The following is a 20340-nucleotide window of genomic DNA, read 5'->3' as shown; positions in this document are numbered from 1 at the left end:
GCAACGGTGACTTGAGCCTTTTTAACTTGACCCCACCACTCTGACTCCTTATTCCCTTTACTGTACCATCAGATACCATGGGTGTTCATATTCTGGTGTCAGCAGGAGTACAGGTTTTTCCATTGGGAATCCACCCATCTGTGGTGATGTGGCTTTCCAGCTCTTCTGGGAGCTGTCAGTGGAGCCACTGGCAAGCACAACTACAAATGTTACTGTCAGAGTATATTCTGAAAGCCTATCCTGGAAGGCTTGGCAAGGGTTTCTAGAAAGTGTTTCCCTTTGTGGTTGTTAATATCATTTGATCCAAGATTAAAGCAGCTTGTTGCATGCTATTCAATTCATGAAAAAAATGGTAAAACTGAATTCCCATTTAGTAAGTCTGGAATAAGCTGGATCTTGTATACCATTTAAGAGCTTCTTACAATTAAAAGTACATATTATCTGCTTTTATGCACTTAGAGCTAGCACCACACTCATCTACACTTTACTTTTAGCTTCTTGTACCACCCTAATCACATTGGTATCTAATGGCCTCATACACTGGAAGGGAATCCAATCAGAATGACATACATTATGCTCCAAAACTTGCAAGTCATGCCATAGGAGGCAGAAGCCAGTTGGCTGGGGACCTAGCATCTGTTGCCATTTACATGGAGAGGGAGGAGTTTGCAAAAGAGCAGCATTTGGGCTACAGCACCAACAGATGACTTCCAGGCTTAAGGAGCCAAAGTCTTTGTAGTTCTCATCTATGCAAAGTATACCAAGGACTTTGCAGAGGTGAGGAGGAGGAGGATGTGTTGGGGGAGTTCACACCTACATTACAACCCTGGGCTATGCTGAATGTCCTCTTCATTTCAGAATTGATAGTCTGTGCTGGCTTATTTTTTGTTTCCTGGAGCAGGCATTTTTAATTATCCATCAGGCTGTATGTTGGCACATACCACTGCAACTTCAGAATTGTCTAATTCTTTCGAACTTAACAATCTGGTATTAACATGCTGTTGTGTTTGCTTTAATGGGTGGAAAAAGTTGTTTCTGTTCTGCTATATTTTCCTGTTGTATTCTTCCATTCCATAATTCTTCTTAGCAACAGTGATTTGACTGAATTAGAGAGATGGCTACAGTGTGTATCGATTAGAAGTTGTGTATAACAGGTTTCCCTCACCACCTGGTCCTTTCCCTGAAGAATGTTGTGTGTGCTACATTCCTCAAAGCTTTGTTCTTCAGAAACAATTTGTTTTTTCTTACCACATTGTTCTTAAAAACAATTAAAATTAACCAAGCAGTACCTGTAATTCTGGATGCACTTAGTGGAAAATGATAGGGGTGAGATGCTATTTTTTGGGGTGGGTCTTTTGAGTGGCATAGAGAGCATTTCCAGCAGCTTTACGTCATGCAGCAACTTTACCTGAGCAAGATTTTTATGGAAGATGCAGTTACAGAAGTAATACACAGGAATGTAACTTCACAGACTAAACAGATGCTTTTCCTTCCCTCCTCTGCTGTTTGCTACAATGAAAAACTAAAAAGATAGATCAATACATGTGATTTTTCTTTTAATGAGAGTTCCAAGAAGAATTCAGTAGAAAGGATAATTTACTTTAATTGAATTTTTTATTATTATTGTTATTGTAATATTGATTTTTTTTTGTGTGTGTATGTATTTGAGTGTTAATTTCTTTCTTTCTATTCCCTGCCCCCAACTCCCCCCCCCCCCCCCCCCCCCCCCAGAATTAGCAGTCATAATTGTGATCAACAAATGTAGTTATTTTCTTTACCAAGCTAGTTCTTGTCAGTTTCATGGTGAGGTTTTGTTTCAGGTCCTGTGTATTTAGAATACTGCTGAATTCACGTCTATATGAATTTTCGTAATGTAGGGATTTCTTCATCAGCTGAAATCCCCCTTAATGTAGAGACTTCTTCATAAGCATCTGCCTTTCTCTTCCCTCCCCACCACTTATTTATCTGGGAGAAAGCTCTAGGGGTTAGGTATATCTGAAACTAGCAGGATGCATCTACAGTGCTATTAGCAGCATATCTCAGTAGATGTCCCTGTATCATGGGAATAGATTTTAATTTAATTATAAATAAATAAAGATTGTATCTGCTCTATAAATTGGTGATGTTGAACAGGCTTAAAGGTTTTTGTGTCACTGAATCAGTTGTTGAAGTTGAAATACAAATACGTAAACACAAACTTTGGAGATACTGTCTCAGTCTGATGTTTGAAGCCACACAAGTAATTAGAAATGTTGTGGCAGAAAGCCTTAAGTAAGGGGCACATGTTATTACAGTGTTCAGGGTGTACAATTAAACAATAAGCATTTAATCGTCTCAGTAAAAGATGCTGATTATTGCTTTAATAAAATTATTTATTTTTTTCTCTTCTCTATCTAGAACTCTATATGGAAGTATATTTTTGTAATACAAGTTCAAATTGGTATTTGGGTGTTCCATAATTTTCTAGTTTTTAGGTTTTATAAGTTCTAGCACCATCTGAGCAATTCAGCTAATTGATAATCTCTCTTTTCATATGCAGATCTGCTTTAAGTATTTTTCTCTCTCCAGATGCCTGTAGACAGGGCAGTTCTAAGTGCAATGCCATCACGTGGGGAATGTGCAAAGCCTTGTCTTGCTGTTCTGACAAGTTGAACCTGAGCCTAAAAAGCAATTTCATTTGTCAGTCTTAATTTAGTACTTTTCTCTGAAATTATCATCACAATTGTACTATTATATCCAGCACAGCTGAAACTCTGATCATTGTATTAGACTAAGGACTAATAGACAAAGTATTACTTAGTCCTCCTTAGCACCATTATTATGACTAAAAATATTACCTGACTGTATTTAAAACATCTCTAAAGTCTGCTAGAATCTCCTGACCTTAAAGGAAAACTATGCAAGATTTTTAGCCCTATAATTGTGTGTTTATTGGAGTCTCAACTACCTTTAAAAAGATTTGAAGAAACACCAACAAAACCTTAGCCATGTGGTAGGTAGTTCTGAGATCAGTATATGATGTAAGTACACTTGCTAATGCTTTTAAGTAAAATTCTTTAAAGCTTTAAAAGAAATCCAGATAACCCTGTTCTGCTGAAGGATACCTTGTACAAGATTGGAGATATAAAGGATAGTGCTTCATAGATGCGTATCCCCCTTTAAATAGTCATTGTTGCCTCTCCTGAGGCTGCAGGGAATATTGCAGGGCTGGAAAAGTGCATCTGATGGAGATTGAGCCTATGTTGTATAAAGCTTTATGACTTGTGCTTTTCCCTGGTTTGAATGGAGGTGAATATTTCTAGAGGCCAGATTGTTATGTAATTTCTTATGTTCTTTGAATTACTTTTAAATACCCTACAGATCGTAAATATCCAGAAATGATTCCTACATGGGGCATGCTGAAGTCTTGTGCTGCTATTGTATTCTGCAGCTGGTAACTTTGATCAACACAGAGATGAAGCAAAAGGGTGGACAATAGTTATGCTTTTTATTAATATCAGTAGTAGTATATTAATAGTAGTGTCTTAAAGCACTTCATAAATCAGTGAGAGAAATCACATAACATGAATGAAATGATTTGACTGATGTCATTCCAAACTAAGTTACAGAGAATGGCATTGAAAGTGCTTTTTGCTTTGCTGTTACTGCTATATAGGCTTCTGTTTATTGAAAGGAATTAATGCACACTCTTGTGGTATTGGGTAACAGATACCTCAAAGGAAAGGTATGAAGGAGAGAAAATCCTAGAATCAGTGTGGGCAGCCAGCAAAGCAAGCAGATCATTGCCATGGCACACCCTGAAAGTATTCGTTGTTGGGCTTCCTGGCCTTTGAAATGCTTCAGGGTTGGAGGCCCTCTGGGGAATAAACAAAGCTTGTACATCCTCTAGTGTGGACTCCTCGTGTGTCTCAAAGAAAAAGTAAAGCCTGTGCAGACTTCTCATTCTTATTAAAGTTTTTGTTTGAAACTTTTATTAGGAACTTAGATTTACTGATTCCTAGCATGAATCATTAATTCATAGCTAATAGCTGTGGAGATCTAATTTCAGAAATTCCTATTTTATTATTGCTTTGGTATACAGAAACATTTCTTTGTAATGTGTTACTGGTCCTGCTCAAAATATTTGTCACTCTAGAGCTGGGTACTAGAATGGTTGCAACATACGCAAAGGGGATACATCTCTGTTTTAATGCTGGATACACATCGAGTAAGTTGAGCCAATCACATAAGGTCAAAAGGAGCGACTGCACTTGGCGACTTTCCTGGGAGAACTAACTACAAAATGTGGTATTTTCACCCTGTTGGCTAGCTGAACTCCACTACACTGCTGTCTCACTCCCCCTGCTCAGGAAGATGGGGAGAAAATACAATAGAAGAGGGCCCAGGGGTTGAGATAAGAACAGGGAGATCATTTGTTTGCCCATGATTAACAAAATGGACTCACTGTAGGGAGATTGATGTAATTTATGGCCTATGACTAGTGGACTAGAACAGTGAGAAACTAAAAGCAAACTAAAAACACTTTTCTCCCATCCACCTTCTTCTACCTCTACCTCCTGAGTGGCGCAGGGGAAAGGGGAGTGGGGGCTGTGGTCAGTCTATAGCACTTTGTCTCCACTGCTCCCCTCTGCCCCTGTTCCACGTGGGGTCCTTCCCACGGGATGCCGTCCTTCCCGAACTAAGCCTGCAGGGGCTGCCCAGAGGCAGCAGCTCTTCAAGAACTGCTCCCATATGGGTCTGTACCATGGGCCATCCATCAGGAGCGAACTGCTCCAGCACAGGCCCCCAACGGGTGGGTGGCAGCTCCCCCCAGACCCCCTGCTCCTGCGTGGGCTCCTCTCCACGGGCTGCAGCTCCGGCCCGGGGCCTGCTCCTGCGGGGGCTCTCCATGGGCCGCAGCCTCCTCCAGGCCACCTCCACCTGCTCCACCGGGGGCTCCTCCACCCACGGGCTGCAGCGTGGAGATCTGCTCCATGTGGGACCCATGGGCTGCAGGGGGACAGCCTGCTCCAGGAGGGGCCTCTCCACAGGCCGCAGGGGAACTGCTGCTGCGTGCCTGGAGCACCTCCTGCCCTCCTGCTGCACTGACCTTGGGGGCTGCAGGGCTGGTTCTCTCACACTTTCTCACTCCTCTCCCAGCTGCTGTTGTTACACAGCATTTTTTTCCCTTTCTTCAGTCTGCTCTCCCAGAGGCCCAACCACAGTTGTGCACAGGTTCAGCTATGGCCAGTAGCAGGTCCCGTTTGGAGCTGGCTGGAGCTAGCTCTGACCTGACATGGAGCAGCTGCTGGTTTCTGCTCACAGAGGCGACCCTTGCAGCCTGCTTGCTACCAAACCTTTGCCACATAAATGCAATGCAAAAGTGCATGATCAGACAGTGTTCTGCTTTGTTCTGTTCTCTTAAGGCTTTCCCTGGTAGCCATTTGATTTGCCTTTTATCTTGTGGCATCAAACTTGTCCATGTCATCTGCATTGTTTTCCAAATACCACAGCTCTACAGCTCTTTCCACTTGACATGACAACATATAAAGACAGCATAGTTTCAGAGGTTATAGGTGAGGAGAGCATGTTAATTCTTTTTAATGCATCTCATTGTTTTAATAATTATTGTAATTTAATAGCATTTTTCCCTTTTGTGAAAATGACCAAAATGCCAAAACAACCAAATCCCCACATCAAGTATTCCAAATTATATGTCACTTCTCAGTGACACACAATTTGAAACTACAAGACTCATCACTTGACTTTATACCAGCAAAGAGAGGTGATAAAAATATTATTTTGTAAGATCTCATCTAATAAGCAATGAAATCATCTTGTATTTTTTCGACTTTTCACTATGCAACATAAGCAATCTAAGTAATTTAGGTTGATTTAGTTAATTTTGTCCATTCTGTGCAGTTTGTAGGTACACAGAACAAACTTGTTCAGTCAGAACATAGTTATTTATTAGTATTGAAAAGTGACAAACAGTCTAGAAGATACATCAAAACGTTAATTGGACAAAACAAACATTTGGTTTTGTTTGTTGCTTTCATGCTCTCTTCTCCTTAATTATTTAGCTGTGTAAATGCACATTTATAATTTTTGTTCCACTTGGATACACATACTTTTCCTTTGGAAAGTGCTGAGAAAAAGACCCAAAAATGAAGGAGAAAGAAAGGTATTTCTTCTCTAATCCTTTTTTTTTTTTTTTTTTTTTTTTTTTCCATTTAAAAGCTAAGCACTGTCAACAACACATGATCTTAATTGAAATGCAAGTAGTATAGTAGCAAGAAGGACCAAAAGCCATGAAGAAAAAGCCAAATAATTATCCTGGAATTGACTGGGAGATGAAGGGCAGTGGAGTACAAATGACCATGAGTTAAAACTTTGTAACAGAAAAGGTTATTGACACTGATATTGCCACAGAGGATTAACATGGTAGGTTCAAAATAGGATTTGACATCCACAGACATGCTGGACATCATCTTCAGAGTTCATCTGAACTTTGGGCAGGGTACTGAAACTCGTATGCCAGTATTTTTTGGTTTCTAGCTATTGGCAGAAATACAGGGAAAGTATTCCACATCATTGCACAGAGCATTACTTTAATGCCTACTCCTGGCTGACGCTGGTCACAGAGTGAGACAGGATGCCAAAATGGAGGTGTATAATAAAAGTATGATCATTACTATGTTCCTTGAAGATTTGTCTATGCCTCATTTTTTGGATAATGTGCATGTGAAGCATTTACGAGGTCTGGCTTTCTGAAAGTCCTAAGCAGTGCTTGTCACAAAACCATGTATCTATCAAAATCATGTTCTCTAGTCATGCAAATAGCTAAACAAAGTAATACTCAGTTCACTGACAAGCAGGCACTGCAAGTCTATGTTAGGACTTACGGTAACACGAGTTAGAGGAGCTAAAATGAAATAATAAAACTTACTCCAAGGCTTGCATGCCATGTTTCAGGCTTTAGTGTATATTCATGGTTGATTATAGATACCCTAAAAATAGGGGCATATAATGGAAATGCTGACAGATTCTAAACTATCAAGATGGTAACAGGCACAGCTATAATTAGGCATGCATCTGAGTAGACTGTAATATGATTGCTGTGTTTATGCCCTGTGCTGGAAGGAATGTTTGTTAATCTGGACAATCCTTTTAAATGAGTTTGGGAGTAAGAGTTTGTGGAAAAAAAGATGCTGAGGTTTATTTCATATTCAGGGTGTTGTGCTTATGTATCAAAAGACAACAAATACTTGCAGGATATTAGATAACTCTGGTTAACTGCATAGCATGCCAGTATCCCAGAAGTAAGGAAGAAAAAAGTCAGAATTTACCTGAAAAGATAAGGCATTGGGCAGGTAGTTGCAAAAATCATGTTAAAAGTCTCCTGTCTTTATCTTATAAACAGAACGCGGTCTTTTTGTTGTCAAACTACTGTTTCTTTTGTAATTTTAGAGGTCAAAGCCCAGCTGTTGCTGAATTTAACTTGCTCTTGAAAGCACATTCTTTGGAAACTTACGGTGTTGATCCTCATCCTTGCAAGGTAACAGTTCTTTTTATTAGCATTTAATAATGATAATAAAAAAATAAAATAAAATGATTGAGTTTTTTTTTTTTTTTTTTTTTTTAATACAGTCAGTTAGAAAAGAACTTGCCCTGGTACTACTCATTACGTTTAAGCCATAGAAGAACATTGAGATCTGTGCACCAAAGAAAAGATCTCTTCAGAGGAGCCAGACTATCACAGGACAATATAGTAGACTGTTGTGCTAGAAGCTTTGATATTTATACTAGATTTACTTGATAGTTTCTTTCCATTTACTGCAAAGATTTCATTAAATGCACTAGGTATTAAATACTTTGTATTTGCCAAGATGTTCAGGATTCAGCGTTATTCTTAGAAGAAGATGCAACAAATTGTTAGACCTTGGCAGATTAATATTTCAAACACCATCAAAATACTCAAATTTTAGGAATAATAGCAAACTAAGTGTACAAAGAGGAAAACCAGATATATGTTTGCATATTCCTCTACTTGACTGTTTTGTGGTTCTCTAAAAGAAAGTGATTTTAGTTACCAGTTCAGTTTATCCCTTCTGTATTTTTAGTTGTTTGGTTTTATCTGCATACTCTGCAGTCTGTTAGTTTTTAATGTTAATTTTTAATTTTACTCCAGCTTGTATACCATCTAATTTGGTGGAACAGCAGAAGTGTGCAGTGCTGTCCAGTTAGCTGCTCTGGTGATGAGAGCCTTTAAACAGTCACCTCTTAGGACAAATCAAAATTTGTTCAGCATCCCCTCTTTACCTGTGAGGGGATATGCAGGGGTCCATAGCCCATGACAGAGGAAAATTTTTTCAGACTTCCAGAAGTGGACTACAAAGCACAATGTTTCCCTGGCTCCTCACAAGGTGGTCCTTCCAGTCCTTCTGCTGTTTCTCAAGAAAAATCACATTTTTTTTTTTCATTCTTGTTTTCTTAATGGCACAATAAAGCAGATTAATAAGGTGAGGGTCTGGAACTTGGGACAGACAAGAAATTCAGTTAATAACAAACTCACCTGATTCTTTGCTCAAAGAATTTGAGCCAGAACTTTTATTGTGGAACTAAAAGTTAAATAAATAACAATAATAATAAAAATATATTTCCTAATTTAAAGGCAAATATCACCAGATGTTCTGGTTCATACTTAAGAGTTTCTTGCTTATTGTAGTAAATGCTGTCTGTTAAAAGTACTTTCACATTAGAAATCTCACAAAGAAACCATCTTAAAAATATCAGTGTTGAAGCTGATGTGAATCCCTGGTTTGTAGTTAGTCTGCATAGTAAGAACAGGGCATAAAAAGAAATATGGTTTCAACAAAATTAGTAAGTATACCTAGGGATTCTTTGTTGTCATGAGCTACAAGTAGATGAAGACAAAGAGTAAGATTCTGTTGATCAGTGAAATGCCTAGAAATAAATGAGGCTTGTAGTACTTCTGTTTTTTAAAAATCTTTGTCTTTAGAAGTATACACTTTGGAAGGAAATTCATTTTGAAAAGGAAAAAGAAAATACAGATAGCCTATAATACAATTACAACTTATGCTGTCGGTAAGGAATACCAATACCTCACTGGATAAGGGGAAAATTATGTTTCTTTTCTCTCTTTCAAGGACTCAACGGGGATGACTACGTTTCTAGGATTTACAGCTGCAGGATTTGTAGTTTTTCAGGGGAATAAACGAATTCATTTGTTAAAATGGTAAGCATATAAACTAAAACTAGATTAATATGCAAGAGTCTTTTCTCCTATAGCTTTCCTTCTTCATAGTATCTTCACCAGTATTTGGTTTCTTTAAGGTGAAGCATGTGAATATTCCTTCTTTTGCCCCATCATGTTTCTGTTTTAAAGCACCTTAGATAACAAGTATAATAATAATAATTTGATTTTGTTCTTCCTACAATGAAAATTATTCCACATGGTGCATTAGTCAACATAATGTACAAATGCTAAAATGAATAAGATGATTTTTCAACTCTGCTTTAAATCATCAGTGAAACTTATTGACAGAGATGTCTGGAAAAGTTTACAAGTGTCCACCTGCATTTTTGTTTGACTCTTGGAAATACTACCATTTCCTCATTCAATTAACTTCCTCCAATTCAAAAACAATGTATTTTATAAGCAGAGGATGTGGTGATAACACCTTTTGAATTTTTATTTTTCAGCCTGTTTTTAAAGGAGTGGACACTTAGGTAATTCCTCTTTGTCTATCTGTCTTTCTTTTATTTTTATTTTTCTCTTATTCTCTCTTTCTTTCTTTTACTTCCTCTGTCTTTCTTCTCTTTCCCCATTTCTCCCTTTTCCTTTAAAATATTTGACTTAGTTGATCAGCCTCAGCCATGTATAAGGAAGAGGTAAAATTGAGCTCCCACAGGTGGTGTGACAGGAGATGTCCATGCTATCAACAATGTGGTGCAGAATGCGCACAGGCATGCTCAGACATCAGTAAGTCTCACTTCAGTCCTGCTGCTAAACAGGTCTCAACAGCAGCTACATAAAGGTACTCCTTGCCCTTCTTATGGGAAGGAGGTGAGCAGGAAGTGAAGAAATGGCGAGGCAGTTATTATGTAGCCATGGAGTCTTTTCTGGCTATAGAACCTTCCTAAGAGCTGACTAACCAGAAATCGGGTACAAAGGTATAAAGTCAGTGTAGTCCTGCCTATACTGTTTGCTTCCCTGTGGAGCTCTGGGTATGTTTGTCAAGTACCATGCATTTGTGATCCTGTATTCATATTGTAGTTTCCCAAGGGGTAATATCAGGTTGCCCTAGTAACAGTGCTTAGGTGGTTTGTGCTCTTGGTGTAACATCCACGCAACTCTAATGTCATTCTACGGTGGAGGAAAGACAGGATATCTCTTGCCAAGCATGTGTCCACCATAGGAGCCGAGTTTCACAGTGCTTTGTCTTTTTTGATGTTTCCACACAAGGATAATGTGACCTTTTGGAGATCTCTATGTATTCATGTAGACTGTTGGCACATAAACAAGACGCAAAATGAAATAGTGATACATAAAAAGTCATAAAGTTGTCTCAGTGTTAACTCTAGCTACTGAAAGGTCAATCTGAGATTTATCTGGATGTAGTGTAGTACTCCTTTCATTTCTAAGACCTAGATCTGAGTAGCTTTCACTGGTATTAGATGAAATTTGCAACACTCAATAAAAATCCGAATTCACATTTGAGGTTTTGTTGTCTTCAGGTTTTACTGATCTTGCCCCACAGAATCTCAACAGATTTTAAGGACCAATGAGTTAGATATTCATTAAGAAAGGCATTAATTATGATGGACATACCAAAAGACATTTTCTTTAACCAGCACAATAAAAAAAGCAGCAAAAATTGATATACATTTTAGTTTGGGTTGCATTAAAAAAAAAAAAAAAAAGATGGGTTCTGTAAATTATTATCAGTATAATGTATTGATAATGCATTGTTTTTGTGCATTGGCTCAACCAAAGTGGTTTTAGATTCTTGGTTTACTTTAAAGATTTATTGTCTTATTATTGTTTCCAAAAATTCTTTTATTTTCTGAATAATTTTTTGATTCAGAATTCAAGTCATCTCTGTAAAAGGCTCTTGCATCTTTGTAACCTGTCTCCCAAACCCATTTTTGAATAATATAACTTTTTTCACACTTCATTATATACCAGAACATAAACTTATTTCAAATTGGTTTATCTTGAAAAGCAATCAGTCAATCAGTATTTTTTCCTCCTTACTTTAAAAAGCTTGTCTTTTTTTCATCTTTCTATCCTTCTACTGGAATGAGACATTTTTGTTGCTAATGTTAAATGTTAGAAAGTTTATGGAATATCATCCTCCTTACCTCAAGAATCTTTCCCATTTCAACAATCTGTCATCCAGAGTCTTCAGAGAAATTTATGAGAAACTATGTCTCCATTTCAGCTGTAGTAATGACAAAATTTCCATTACAGTTTAAGCAGGGATACTGTATTGTCTTAATATGGAATAGCATTATTCCATATGTAGATTTTACTATGGAGCTGGGTTAAATTCTGACATAGGTGTGAAACTCACAAGACCTAGTAATAAGTGCTGTCAAACCTTTTCTTTGTCTTCCTGTTGTGTTCTGGCTGTAAGAATCAGTTTCCAAGATGTGCAGTATGAAATCACACAGAAATAAGGATATAGATGACATTGGTGATAAAATGTTCCTGCATATGAAAAGTTGTATGCATTTTATGCAGCATATGCATGCTAACAGTATTACCTTTATCTCAGTTTTAATCACCTAACATGTTCCAAAATTTTAAGTAAGAGGAATTACAGAAAGTATAGTAAATAGTGTAAACATAGCCTTCTGTCTACTTTTAACTTCCTCTTCTTTTTCCAGCAGCTAAAATGATTTATTTTTTATTTTTTGAAAAGGGATGTAAAACAAATGCTCTGGGCTTATTTTCTCTGCTGTAAAGGAAATTAGAATATTACATGTTTTTATGTTAAAGGTTGTAAGACTTCTGTTGATGCTTTTTGTCATTTGAGAGCCTGCTTGATGTCTGTGAATCAGTGAAATCTGCATGCAAGTTACTTACCTGTAGTTCTGTCTCTTGTTCCCATACTTGAATTATTTTTCTCTTTTTAGGTGTGATGTCTATAAACTGAAGTTTGAAGGGAAGACTTTTTATGTGTTTGGAGCTCAGAAAGAGGTCAGGTTTATTATTTTTACAGATATTCTGTACTTGATTTAGAATCAGCTTAAACATAACACCATTTTTAAGCCAAATGTAAAATTCTAAACAGGTGATAACTACACTTCATATTGTAATTAAAATACAGAGTACAAGTGAATGGGAATATTGCCTTTGTCAAAAGAATGTCGAATTTGCAAGGTGTTGAGATGTTTCTCACTTAACCTGCATGCAGTGCAGTGTTGATTGCTCATGGTTTTGATATCTGTGTCATCAGGTTTTAATGGATTTTAAAAAAAGCTGTACCTACCCACTCTACACCAGGTATGATCAGCATCTCTGTATGAATTAAAACTCTGGTGGGCATTGATTCCTGAGTGAGATATTTTTGTTTAATTATGATCACTTCCTCAAATCTTGCTCACCTAAATAGCCTGCAGTCAGACCTAGGCAGTTAGGAGTATTGTCACTGGACTGTTGTCATTAAAATTCTAGAGATTTTGCCTACAAGATGCTAGCAGTACATCCCCTAGGGCAGAGTGAAATAACTCAAGACTATTGTTTTGGATTGCAATCTAGTTGAGGAATGGAAAAAGGAGGAAGAAAGTAGTGCCCGAGGTAGCAGGGTCTGTGTGAGTGCAAGGAAGACTTGATGGTAGAACACAGTGAATGGGGGGAAATGGATGGTAAGCAATGCAGCAACATGAAATACTGAAAATAGAGACCTTTGCTCCTTTGATTTTGGCTTGAAGGCACTTGGTACAGATTTATCCTTGAAGACACTTGTATATATGCTCTTCTATACCCCCCTGAAAGCATCCAATTTTATTTATGAAACTGTTGCCCAAGCAGTTTGATTATCAGCTATATAGGGTTTTCATTTCTGTGGGTGAAATATAGATGGAGGCTACACAGGAAAACTTGACCTTCAGCGTATCTGGTTATTAATGATTGCCAGCAGGTATGGCTACTTTGATCTTTCAGAATTCAACACTTCTGTTACTTTTATTTGCCTTCTTTTCCCCACACTTAGAAAAAGGCTGTGCTGACATTCCATACCTCAACACCAGCAGCCTGCAAGCATCTTTGGAAGTGTGGGGTGGAGAACCAGGCTTTTTACAAGTATGTAATCCCAAAGTCATTATGTATACTAGAAGTAAAGGAATGTGCATATTGGTAGAAGATTGTTCAATGTGAAATGTTCCATTTCATTTGCAGAATTCAAAATGTGAACAGAAAATATGCAAGTTAATAGGCAATATTATTTCATTTCAAGAATAAAATGTTTAATAACAGAAAGATGCAGATGGGTTATGGGAGTGAATAAGCATGTTTTCTCACTGTTTCTGTGACTCCGTCGTGTGATGTTGGATGGACATGGTACTGCACTTGTATTTGGGAACATACTTGTTACAGTTAGCCCTGCTGCTGAATGCTTTGAGAAAGGAGGAAGTAATCTGATATATTTGATTCCCTGAGCTTTTCTGCCAGGTGGTGGTATTCTGCCACTGAAATCCAAAGCTTAGTAAGAGTTGATAAAATAAAAATTAACTGCAGTGAGTTTTAAAAATATTCTTAGGGTTTTAAAGATGTCAGCTGTGATCTATTTTTTTTCAAATATATAAAAAATTGCTTGTAAATTAATGAGATTCTATTCTGTCAAAAAGATCCTGACTATAATTCCTCATTAAAAAGCCTTTATGCATTCTTTCTGCCCTCAGCTGACCTTGTTAGGTATTTCTCCTTGTTTATTAACACCTCCCGTTGGGCATGTAACTTTTCTTGCTACTCAGTCTGTCCTTACAGCATCTTGCATATTTCATAAAAAAAAAAAATAAAAAATTGTTTCTCTGTAAGTACATAGCATCCCAAGGGGGCTGGTGTAAAGGTAAATCGTAACTGACCAGGATGAATGTGTCTTCTAACATGGATGTTAGTGACATGCTTTATTTTGAAGAAGATTCCTTCTTTCATTTGAATGGATACATTACCGTATTATTATAATCTATTCAATTAATATGTTCACTGAAAAAAAAAACAGGAAATATGAGGTGCTACAATACAGCTGCTAATTCTTCTCTATGTTAGCATCTACTATGTTTGAAACTGAATTAATAACAAAAAATTATCAGAGAATGTTTTGCCTTGAAGGTACATGTAAGTAGGAAAGTAATGTATGGTGTTTGGTAAATTTTATTTTATATTACTACAACTAAGTGTGGGGAATAAAAAAACAATTCCCACTTAGAAGAAAGGAATTTGTGCTCAAAGTAAATGTTTGAGGGGGACTCATACGAATACCATCTCTCTGCTCTTACTGTTAAATGGTTGTAATATTAACTGTTTGTGTTTTGGTTACAAATATATGATTGTATTGGGTTTGACCTTTACTGGCTTCCAGATGTCCACCCAGCCTGTCTCTCACTCTCTATACACAGGATGGCAGGAAAAAATAAGATGAAAAAGCTCATGGATTGGGATAAAAACAGAGAGATTGCTTACCGATTACTGTCATGAGCAAAACACACAACTTTGGGAAGACTACATTAATTTATTGCCATTAAAAATAGAGTAGGGTGGTAAGACACAAAGAGAAAACTAAAATCACCTTTGCCCCCTTCCCAGGCTCAACTTCACTCCTTCATTCCTGACTCTTCTACCTCCTTTCTGTGCTGAGCCATGCAGTGAGGATAGGGAATGGGGATTATGATAAGGTAGACAGTTCCTCACTGCTGCTCCTTCTTGTCATGTCCTTCCCCTGCTGCAGTGTGGGGTCCCTCCCATGGGGGTACCATCCTCTAGCCACTGCTCCAACATGGGTGACTCCCCACGAGCTGCAGTTAGTCAATAACCACTCCAGCATGGATCCTCTGTGTGGGGTGCAATCCTTCAGGAACAGACTTCTCCAGTATGAGCCCGCTATGGTTCGTGGCTCCTTCCAGAAAACCTCTTCCATTTTGGGCTCTTCTCCACAGACTGCTCTCCACAGGAGAGCACCAAGCTCCTGCCAGGAGTATGCTCATGCATGGGCTCTCCATAGCCTGCAGCCTCCTTCACCAAGAAGGATCATCTGCCCCAGCGGGAGGGGTCCTCCCTGTGTGGCAGTCTGGATGTCTGCCCCACCACAGTTCTCTCCATGAGCTGTGGTGTAATCTGCTCCAGCACCTGGAGCATCTCCTCCCCCTCCTTCTTCACTGACCTTGGTGACTTGAGGGTTGTTTCTCTTGCATTTTTTTCCTCACTTCTCTCTTTCATGACTGGTGCACAGTGTTTTTTTAACCCTTACAGTAGCACAGAAGCAGCAGTGGGTCTGTTTTGGAGCCAGCTGAGACTGACTCTCTCCAGCGTGGTGGCAGCCCCTGGTCTGTTCTCACAGTGGCTATCCCCTGCAGCATCTTGGGATACCAAAACCTTGACACATAAACCCAGCAGAATATCTCACTCTTCTGTTTCCCAAATGTCTCCAGGACACTATCATGGAATTATTTCTTCAGTATGGTTACTCAAAATTATGCTTGCATGTTTGATTTTTGGTGGGTCTTAGAAGAGGACTAATTCAGTAAAGACTGGTGTTGATATTCAGTGGACAGGCTGATTGACTGGGAAATGATTAATGATTAATAGTTAATGCAAAGTGCAGAAAAATAATGCCAACCCTCCAAGCATGGAACAGAAGCCAAAGAAAATTTGAAGATGGACTTAAGATAGTAGTTTTCAAACAGAAAAAGTGTTGATATGGTTTATACAGAGAAACTGAACTGTATATTGTGATTGTTAGTTACTTAACAACATTAGATATTTTAGGGTCTATATTAGAGCCCCATTGTCTCTTTATGTTCTGTATAATACCAACAACATATTCTGATTAGAACAAATATAGACAAGTCCTGCAAGTAATTCATGATAATAACACTCTGCCTTAATTAGATTTGGGCCTCTCCTCTACTTAGAACAGCTTGAGACTTGAAATTTAAGATAAGATCATGATCTGTTGGTGAAAAATGGGTCTTTATTCATTTGGAAAATGGAGCTTTAATCCTGACTCAATCCAGGCTCCAGGTTAACTGTTTTGATTATTTTCAACTAGTTATAAATCACAGAATATTGTCTACTAGGGTCTGAGATTGAGAGACTACATATAAAATCAGTTTGCCATTTTGAAGCCACAGTATGTCAAGGAAATGACAAGTCTCTTCCATGATCTGTATAGGTCAAACTCTGATTGTTGTGGTAAAAGGTTGCTGTATACTCTGTGGCTAGGGAGGAGTGGTATGGTATGATTCGGGCTACTGAGAAGTTGACTGCATAGTTACCAGAAATGCAAGTGCTGTTGGAGACAAATATTACTGCTTCCGTATTCTTCATATGTTTTACTAGTGGGAATAGCCATTTTGTCCTCCTCTAGGCTAAACATGTCCTCAGGGCTGTTGGCTTACTAGTCTTTCCTTCATCCTAAGAATGAAAGTCCCTGGAGATGTAGCAAGTATCTGCATTTCATTGTCGTGCTTTCCTGTCAAGGTGATCACTTGTTTTATGTTCAGACATTCTGCACTGTCTGAATTGTTTTAGGTGTCAGATTATATTCAAATTTGTAGGTAGGCCTAAAAACAGTTGTAAAGCCAAATTATTGAGTATTGCTTTGTGATATATACCAAACACAGCTTGTAAGTGGCCTTGTTCATTTTTGCATATCCTATTTCTTCTGTGCTGAAAATGTGAGAGCCTTTTTTCTTTTTCATCAAGGTATGCAAAATCCAGTCAGATCAAGACCATGTCCAGCAGCAAAATATTTTTTAAGGGCAGTAGATTTCGTTATAGGTGAGTACTTCCTCTTTCTTTTTCATGGTAAACCGTTTCAAAAAGCAAGAGAAAATTTCAGTTAATACTTGTGGCAAATCGAAGGCTTTTTCTTCCTGAGGACATTGTTCAAACCTGGTCCAGGTCAAGATTCAAAATATTTTTTCTTGTCTCTTTAATGTCTTTTTATAAAATAAAGTTAACACAGACTTCTGTCAAAGAGCAGTTCCACCATAACAGGGTCCCTCTTTTGGTGTAGTTTCTATAAAATAAGTACGCTTCATTTATGTAGAGACTGACTTTCCCTGTCACTAGGCAACTCTGGAAAAGGGATGCAGTAGTGGGATGGTCTTAGTAACACCTTCCATTCCGCTGTAATAAGCTTCTTTTTCTTCAGTAGCTTTACAGTTAATTGATCAGCAGAATTTTTACTCTGTGACATTATATATCAACTATACAGGAAATTTTTTGTGCCTCCCCCCAGCCCCTTTTTTAAAAAAATAACTTAATTGCTGATGTATGTATAGTGCTTGGCATGTAATGAGCTCATCTTACTATTTATTTGCTTGAATATGTGATTTATGTTTTAATGCAGTGGAAAAGTAGCCAAAGAGGTTGTTGAGGCAAGCTCTAAAATCCAGAGGGAACCTCCTGAAGTTCACAGGTATGTCATTACATTCAATATTAAAATTTAAGGACAAAAGAGGATTATTGTGCTCCACAGAGAAATTCTCGTTCCTCTTCTTTGAGATGTGATGACTGTCATCCTGAACCTCCACACTGAGGCGTGCGAGCCTAGGGAAATGTATTTTGTCAGTGTCACAGAATTTTGACAATAGTGTATTGTCTCATAGGGAAGAGAAGTTAATCCCTGATGCTTCGAGCCTAGTTTTAATTAATCAATCAGTCAGATAAGTAGCTTATATTATGACATCGAATGTTGTCACATGATCGTGACAGAGGAGTAAATTTTCATTTCCTTCCTAGTTCTTGCCCAGTTTTGAAGGATTCTATTTTGTTTATGAAGATGGGTATATTTAGAGGTATACTTGCTTTTTCATAACCCAGTCTGATGAAAATGCAAGAAGTTCCTTCAGTATTTAAGAAAAAAAAAAAAGATTTGACTTGTCAGAAATAATCACACAGAATCACAGAATAGTTTGGGCTGGAAAGGATCTTAAAGATCATGTAATTCCAACCTCTCTGCCATGGACAGGGACACCTGCCACTAGACCAGGTTGCTTAAAGCCCTGTCCAACCTGGCCTTGAAAATAAGCATCTGGACTTTCTAAGTAAACTAATACTTTCTAGATTTTATCACTCATCATGAAAATGAAAATTGGTCAAAGCCTAATTAAATCTAGCAGAGTCATTCAGAAGAGGAGAAAGAGGCCAGCAAGAAAAGCAGAATCATAGAATTATCTAGCTTGGAAAAAACCTTCAAGGTCACAAAGTCCAACCATCAGCCTGACCTACTGGCTCCCATCCCATGTACATATTTCTTAAATACCTCTAGGGAAGGGAACTCCACCACTTCCCTAGGCAGCCCCTTTCAATGCTTAACCACACCCTCTGTGAAGAAATTCTTCCTAATGTCCAATATAAATCTCCCCTGGTGCAACTTGAGACCATTTCCTTGTGTCCTGTTGCTTGTCACCTGAGAAAAGAGACTATAAAGCTATATAAAATCTTCTTAATAGTTACTTAATTTTCTGAATATTCTGCAGCTATATCCCTAGTTTTATTTATTTATCTATTTGTTTTGGTTTTGTTTTGGTTTTGGTCAGGGAGTAGGGAGACTTTTTGTTTTATTTTTAATCGGGTATGCTTACTCCACCTACACTTGAGAGAAAAGTCTTACTAAAGTGTAGGAATATATTTGCAAAAAATATAAATACATTGTCCAGCCCTACTATGGAATTAATAGTAAATACATGCAGAAATAGTTTTGTACATGTTTTTGCAAATTACATTTAAAAATGGTGAAAGCAATGGTCTTAGGAAGTGTTAACTGGGAACATAGAAGGCAGAATATAGGTCCATCACTGAGACAGGGTAGAATGCTTGGACGTAAAAATGCATTTTAAATGAAATTAGTTACACAGAAAAGAAGTATCTTATCACTTACTTTCCATAAGGATTCTCTTTTTTATAGGATAAAAAGAGATTTTTAAGGAAAAATATTTTGAACATATATTTACATTTGCTTTCAATATTTAAAGAGCACATTATTTAAACTCTCACTGCATATAAAGAAACAGAGCTGGAGTAAGTTTATAGAACAATGACACATAGATTTAACACTCATAAATAGGAAAGCTTATTTTTTATGATCAACCTTCTTAAAAATGCTTGCATTTACAATATTATGGTAACTCCAAATTCAGATTTTTTTAAACTGACCACAAAAAAGTCTCCTGATGTCAAGTGTTTTTATAATGCAGATTTTGAAATGGGAGACAGTGGGATATAGCCCTGTCATAATAGATATGCAAAAGGCATAGAACTAAGTAAAAGATATAGCAGAATTTCAGCTCAAATATATGTATTATATAATCAGACTTTAGAAACAAATTAGACTCTGAAAGAGGATCTGGAGCCTGAAAACAGTAGCTTTTTCAGGTGCAAAACATTTAGAAGAAATGGTATGGTTGAAAGTATAAATTAAATATATTTAGTCTCCTCACAATCCCTCCCCAAAAAGTCAGTTCAGTTGTACCATGGCTGTGTTGAGAGAGAAATAGCTCTGAGGTTGTTCCTGCACAATGTTGTTGTGTTCAGATATTACACTTAAATAACTATAGACTGAAAACCTGCTTGAGTGTGTACTCATACAACATTAATGCAGTGGGAAATTATTCTGAAAAATATATACTGAGTGATTTAATTTATTTTGCTTCCAAAGCATGCCTGAAGGAGGGATCCCTGTAAATGAGCAGGAGCCTTATGGCGTTAGCAGGCACAACTCCCATTTTGGGAATTGCTGGATAGCTTGTTTCAACAAGCACAAAGATCAGGGGCCGCACAATAAGCCTGCAGTAATTACAGTCATGTCGGTGGAAAACTTCTCTGGACAGTGAAAATTTAAACTAAATAATTGTTAGTGACTGCTCACATAATGCAAATGAGGACATATATTGCTTTGGGTATATGTTAATAAACAATCATGGCAATTGAGCAAGAAAGCTTGTTTATCTCCAGGGTATTTACTGACATGTAAAGTGACTTAGAGCAGGACATCTGTGTCCTGAGTTTACCTAAACCCTCAGCAACATTCAGTCCCTTCTTCTGACTTGCAAAAGGTGTTTTACTCAGCGTGTTTATCAGTGTGTGTTATTGTAAGTCGTCTTTGT

General features: G+C 37.7%; 1 protein-coding gene across 3 annotated transcripts in view; it reads left to right on the top strand.

Moving 5' to 3' along the window:
* Window positions 1-20340, top strand: part of FRMD3 (FERM domain containing 3) — a 155469-nt gene that overhangs the window by 108862 nt on the left and 26267 nt on the right. For all 3 annotated transcript variants that reach the window (XM_035565303.2, XM_035565304.2, XM_050716443.1), the window contains exons 7-12: window positions 7450-7537; window positions 9150-9238; window positions 12145-12208; window positions 13224-13312; window positions 16934-17008; window positions 17583-17651. In XM_035565303.2, coding sequence (XP_035421196.1) covers window positions 7450-7537; window positions 9150-9238; window positions 12145-12208; window positions 13224-13312; window positions 16934-17008; window positions 17583-17651 — 474 coding nt within the window. The remainder of the gene's footprint in view (window positions 1-7449; window positions 7538-9149; window positions 9239-12144; window positions 12209-13223; window positions 13313-16933; window positions 17009-17582; window positions 17652-20340) is intronic.

Source organism: Cygnus atratus, chromosome Z, assembly GCF_013377495.2.
Source record: "Cygnus atratus isolate AKBS03 ecotype Queensland, Australia chromosome Z, CAtr_DNAZoo_HiC_assembly, whole genome shotgun sequence".
In the NCBI taxonomy this organism is placed as follows: domain Eukaryota; kingdom Metazoa; phylum Chordata; class Aves; order Anseriformes; family Anatidae; genus Cygnus; species Cygnus atratus.
The sequence above is the reverse complement of the archived record's forward strand: the minus strand, read 5'-3'. Positions and strand labels throughout refer to the sequence as shown.